At 44.7% G+C, this 6,142-nt stretch overlaps 1 protein-coding gene across 1 annotated transcript in view; it reads right to left on the reverse strand.

The window, feature by feature from the left end:
* ADAMTS19 (ADAM metallopeptidase with thrombospondin type 1 motif 19) overlaps nucleotides 1-6,029 on the reverse strand; it is a 135,202-nt gene extending 129,173 nt beyond the window's left edge. The window contains exons 1-2 of the mRNA XM_042023410.1: nucleotides 5,598-6,029; nucleotides 4,031-4,641 (exon numbers count right to left, since the gene is read on the reverse strand). Coding sequence (XP_041879344.1) covers nucleotides 4,031-4,641; nucleotides 5,598-5,682 — 696 coding nt within the window. The 5' untranslated portion in view covers nucleotides 5,683-6,029. The remainder of the gene's footprint in view (nucleotides 1-4,030; nucleotides 4,642-5,597) is intronic.
* Nucleotides 6,030-6,142: the final 113 nt, after the last annotated feature.

The raw sequence follows: 6,142 nt of genomic DNA on the forward strand, positions 1-6,142 counted from the left end.
CTGAAAGTCTAAACATACCCCATTGCTTTAGAAATAAAAAAAGCATTCAAATCCTTTCTCTGCCTAAACAGAAATAGCTGTTCTCTATTTATTGCAAACTGTTTCAGCTGAAATAAGAAGAAACATTGGGGAAACGCATGCCTGTCAGTATACAGCCATAGAGTAGTAGCTAAGGAATTAATTACTGAGAAAAAATTGTAGTAAAACCTCTCTTTTTGAAATGAAATGAGTAGGGGATAAAGCACACATCTGCCATGTTTACAGCACTCTGTGGGAAAAGCAGTGAGACTACTTCAACTTTCATTCTAGCAGTAGATAAAGAACCAGTAGTCTGATTTCTTAAGTCCACAGTAAATTTCTCCTACATCATGCTATAAAAAGAATTACCACATACATATATGTATTACCAGCCACAAATAACCTTTGACACAACTTTTTTCTTATTTCAAATATTATGGCAGAACACAAGCAAACAGAAGAAAAAAGCATTTAAATAATTAATGGTCCAGCTCTGCAATTCATCAGTTTCAGAACAGTCTCACTGGCATCAGCAGAACTGTTTACATCCTGGTATTTGGCTAACCATGAACAAAAAGCAGGCAGTCGGCATACAGATGGGAGAATCCTTGGAAACCTCTCCTTTTTCCCAGAGCACCAGTGCAGAATCCCAAAATGTACTCAGAGTAAATCCCACTGAGATTCAAAGAGATGTAAGCCTCCACAAGTGTTTTACCAAGGAGCTGGAGAGGACTGTCACCATTGATCATGTGAGCTCTGAGATTGCACCAAAGTCACCATGATGAAGTTTCTAGAGAGTCTATGCCTATCTCCAACCTTTAGATTCATTAGAAAATAACCACTGAGTTATGTTTCCTTCATTTGCCAGGTAAGTGGCTGGATGAAGACCACACCCGCAGTCAGAATTTGGTTAGTAATTACCTAGGAGTACAGCTTTCATTTCTCATTTGTGTTTTTGCATTACTTTCATGGTATGTTAGGAGCCCCATTATTATCACCCCTCCATACTGCTTCTTGGCAAGCAGCTTAAGAAAAAACACACTACTGAAGCTCTCAAAAACTGTGAAATAATATGGGGAAGCTTTAATGTTGTGCTGTATGTTAGATGCTTTACACAAGTACAACCATTGAAATATTAAAAAAGCATCTAAATTTCAGCTTCAGAGGGATAAGGCCCCTAACATCTGCATCAATATTCTTCTGCTTTTCTCTGTATAGAAGTAGAAGTTGATTTCTACACAGACGTTTTTTTCCAATTTCCTGAATATCATTGGCATGTCAGGTCTCTGTGCCTTGAGAAGTTGGAACGGACACCAGCATTCTGTGTGGATGGTACAACAGTTTCACCTAAGGCCTCTCTTTAATTTACTGAAGATGCAGTACCTTTTGACAAAACTAGTCCTACAGCAACAGCCATACATCTGTACAGCCAGGTACGACCTTTCCCTGCATATGATGGCCAAACCACTGCACTCCTTCACCCTTCCTCCTACATGGCAAAATCACTGTTGTCCATCAGACTACACTTAATGTACTTGGTGAGCAAAGACTCACTAAAAGGCCATTTCTGAAGAGCAGAATGGTGTAATCTAAGCTGCGTATTAGCCCACATTTTACCAAAATGTATGCAGCTTACTAAACCTAGCCCAAAGTCTGCTAAGCTTTGAAATTAGTGTATATCTAAATTCATATTTTCTCTGAAATGTCTTTATATTTAAAATGAAAAAATAAATTCTAATTCCAGTAACTACAATAAAATATTTGTGGGTTCAAGTTTCAGTGTTATTTTACATCTTAAAAAAAGAAAATGTAGTTTGAAATAGTGCTTGGTCCTATTTGCAGGGCCAGGCCTAGACGAAACAGGGTGGAATATGCAACGCATGTTAGGATGTTTTTTCAATACTCTTGGAAACTCAGCAACTTATATATGTAATAGAGCCCAAGCAATGACTGAATAAAGAATGACAAATAGCTTAGGATTTGTTATGACAACTTTGACATAATAGCACTGTGCAATTTTTTTTAACTATGCCTGACACAGCAACACTCTCAGGAAAAACTGCTGCTTAACTGTTTCACCACAAACAAGACTATGCAGTTGAGGATCATGGCAACACCAGTCAACATCAACAACAGTTTCCAATTTTGAGATACACAGAATACTTTATGTCTCAGCTGCAGCTTTCTAGATGGGGAACATGATCTGGTCACATGCATGCTTAGATGGCCCAACGCTTTGGAGTAAGCTGGTACTCCTAGTAAAGTCTAACAGAATCAAATATTACTAATGGGCCTCTTAAGAAACTGGGATCTATCCAAAAAGTGAATTTCAATTTTTATAACAAATCAGAGGTGTTACAGACATGCAATGATGTACATGGCTTTTGAGCAGACATAATAAAAAGGTGATAATTACTTCCACCAATTTCTTTACTAAGATTTTCTAACCTAATTTTACCCAAACACAATGTAGAAGGAAGTAAAACTGTCAAAATAAAAAGGAGCACAGAAGTCAAATGCTTTTCATGAATACAAAACTCTTTTACCTGACTGCTTTCAAACTACCATCACTTGACTTTCAGTATTTTTCTCCACAATTAATTCTACTACCATGCTTAGGAAAATCTGACAAAATATCAATAATTTGATGCCAGCCACTTAGACTTGTGTGAAACTTGGCGGTGTCACTTTGCAGGAGTGCAGGCAAATATTTTATTTGGTGTCAATCCACCATTTTCAGTTTGTGTTGATTTTTGAATAAGTTCAAACAGGCAAATGAATAAGCAGTCAAAATTTCCACATTTTACCTGGTTTCACTTCACGGCCATACAAATAAAAAGGCACATCTTCAAGAATCAACAGTGGAACAAGTTAGATGTTCAAATTCAGAAAAAAAATACAAGAAAATATCTGTCATGTGGTTATGGTGATTTACACCCCAACCCCAGGATCATGGAGGATGTTAACCCCTTCTAGCACTGTTACTCTTTGTATTCTAAATTCTGTAATGTGCTGCAGGTACATGCATTTATGATGCTACATAAGGGCCACAAATGAGAAAAACAGTAGCAATAATCAGTTCTGTTTTAGATCCTGCCAGCATTCTGTACCATCGCAGGTAAACTTTCTTTCCACACTTTCCATCAACCCACAAGTACCTTAGGACTGCAGCTCTTTGGATCATCACTGCTGTTGTCAGTGTACCCTCTTTATCTGGCAAAAATCATGATTGATGCAACAGAAATAATAGCAGGAGAAACTTGTTTTAAATAAGAGAGGTATGCCACAGAAGTGGTAACAATTTAAAAGGTCTGACTGTATTAATATTTCTGCTGAGAACACACTCATTGCATTCTTCTGTGGAGGAGTTAAAAGGAAAGAAGTCCCAAATTCAAGTAACTACAGGTACCACATGTGGGAAGCTGTGAGGTAGAGAAAAAAGGCCGAAGAGATGAAAAAAGGAATAATGAACAGGAGAAAGGAGACACTGGTAAAATACTGGTAGAAATAGGAAAGACAGAACAGTTTGAAAACTGAGATAATACAAAGGAGGAAGATAACTTTAGAATACAGGATGAGAATGAAGAGAAAATGGATTACAGATGGACTGAAGGAGAGATGATGACACAGTGAAAAGAAAGGAGAGGGAGCATGGAGATACCTAATTACAGACATCCATGGACAGCAAGATAAAATTACAGATGGAGATGAGAAAAGTTTAAGAAAGGATGGTATAAGAAGATGGAAATCCAAAACCAGAAAGGTATGTATCTGGAAATGGGATAAATAATATCACTATTGTACAGGCTAAAAGCAGAATTATGGATCTGAGAAATGTTATGAGAAGAGTATGAATAGGAAAATTGTTAAGAAGAAGGGTAGGTACAGAGGTAGGACCCAAGATAATATGGAAGAAAGAAGACCTTAAGAAAAGAATGGGAGTGAAAAGCAACAGATGAAGCAGACTTGGATGGAGACCTGGGTGCTACTGCTGCATGCAAGGTCATCTTACCAATCCACCACAGGTACTGAAGGAGGCGAAGGAGCCCGGGTAGCGGAGGACAGCACCACTGTAGTAACAGGCTCTCTCAGGTTGCGACTGTGCAGCACTGGGTGGACTTTTACCCTCAGCCCCGAGCCGCTCTTCCACAGCAAAGCCAGGAGCCAGGAAGCGGCTGTCCCTCTTGAGCAGCAGGTAGAGTTCCCGAGCAAAAGCTGGGATCCTCAGCAGCACTTCGTCTCCATCCTCTGCTGGAGGTGGTGGTGGGGGGGACGGTGGTGGTGGCAGCTGAGAGGCAGCACCAGACCCCTGGGGCAGGGGGGACCAGTGGTAAAACTCCTGAGACTCATACTCATCCTCCGTGTCCTCTTCCTCTGCTGCCTCCCCTACAGCCTGCACCTGCCCATCTACCGAGGAGGAGACTGAACGCACCTCTCGGGAACTGCCAGCCACTGGGCTAGGTGTGACTGGGGCGCTGAAAGTGCTGCTTCGGTTCCCACTACCGGGGTCGACGTTGCAACCCCCACCACCACCACTGCCACCAGTCGGCTCCTGCTGGCCCGGGCTCCACAGTGCAGGGAAGACGATCTCCCACTCCTCAGTCTCTTCTGAAGCATGGAGACCTGTGGGAAAGCCAGCAGATGCTTTAAATGAGTGGAGCACCGAGCAGCATCCAGTGCCTGCCAGAAACGTACCCTTTGATAACACAAGATGGTCCTTCTGACTCCTAGACCAACAAGCACACCACACAAAATACAGTGGGCTTCATTTGTCCTTTTCATCTTGTCCTTACACACAGCAGGGGTGCTAGATGGGTCTGTGCCTGTTGATGCGTCTGGAACACACCAGGGTCCTGCTGAACATTGAGAGAAAGCCGGAGCCCAAGCTGGGCAGAAGTTATGTTTGTACCAGCAGCTGGGGATGTTCTTCCTTTTGATCACCACCTCCAAGCAAGAAAAGTTGCATAAACCCTTCATCATTTAGACAAAGTAACAACTTTTTCATATAGCTAAAAAAAAATTGCTGGGGAAAACCTGCACAAATCTGAAAATTTCAACCTTCTTCTCAGCATGTTTTGTAAGAACCATTATGCCTTCCAAAGTTCAGCCAAATAAACACACACACACCATGGCTGCACATACAAGTGGCAGTTGCACGCACATGCTGTATCATGATAGTTCTTCTAATGAAACTGAATTAGAATCACGAATTAGTGATGTCTGCATATCACACACACTCTACATACAACCCAAATTCCAGCATGCCAGCATTATGTTTATAAACATCTGAGTACACACAACCTCCGCTGGCCTGAGACAGGAAACGGTTTTATTTACACATTCATCTCACTCTAGGAACAGCACAGCCGGCAGAGATGACAGGGCTGCCTGTGGAAATCAGGTCTCGTACAGAGGAGCGCTGCGCAGTGCACCCTCACAGCCGAGGAGCGCATTATCTGATCACCCATCGGTTACGGGGGGCGGGCGCGGTTAACAATGGCCAGGTACCGCCACCGGCAGCCGGCGGGGCGCGGAGGCCGCCCCGGGCTCGGCCCGTCCCGCGAAAGGCGCGCACTTACCTGCGCCGAGACCGCTTGACAGCACGCACAGCTGGTAGAACACGCAGCAGACGCGGCTCAGGCGCATCCTCCCGCCCAAAGCCATCGGCTCTGCGCCCGCGGGACGCCGGCTGGCAAGACACGCAGGGTCGTGCTGAGTCGTGCCGGGCCGAGCGGGAAGCGCCGCGGGGCACAGCCACCTGGGCACCCGCGGAGAAACTGCGGGAGACCGCGACTGGCGCGTCCCGGCGGGGCGGGCGGGCAGCACCGGCGGCGCGGGATGCGCAGCGCACGGCGGGCGGGCGTGTGTGCGTGTGCGTGTCTGTGTGTGTGCGTGTCTGTGTGTGTGCGTGTCCCTGCGCGCGTGTCTCTGTGTGCGTGTGGGCGCACGCAGGCAGGAGCGCGGCCCGTGCGCGCACTCAGCGCCCGGCGGCGGGCGGGCAGCTGCGCCCCGGCGGCAGCGACCGCGTTGCCCCCGCCCGCCGCTCGCCCCCACGGGGCGGGACGCGCCGGGCCCCGTCCCATTTTTTTTTTTTTTTTTTTTTTTTTTTTTTTTTTTTTTTTTT

The sequence above is a fragment of the Corvus kubaryi genome, unplaced genomic scaffold (assembly GCF_017639235.1).
Source record: "Corvus kubaryi isolate FWS band 111438036 unplaced genomic scaffold, C.kubaryi_AGA036_p1.0 37249, whole genome shotgun sequence".
Taxonomy (NCBI): domain Eukaryota; kingdom Metazoa; phylum Chordata; class Aves; order Passeriformes; family Corvidae; genus Corvus; species Corvus kubaryi.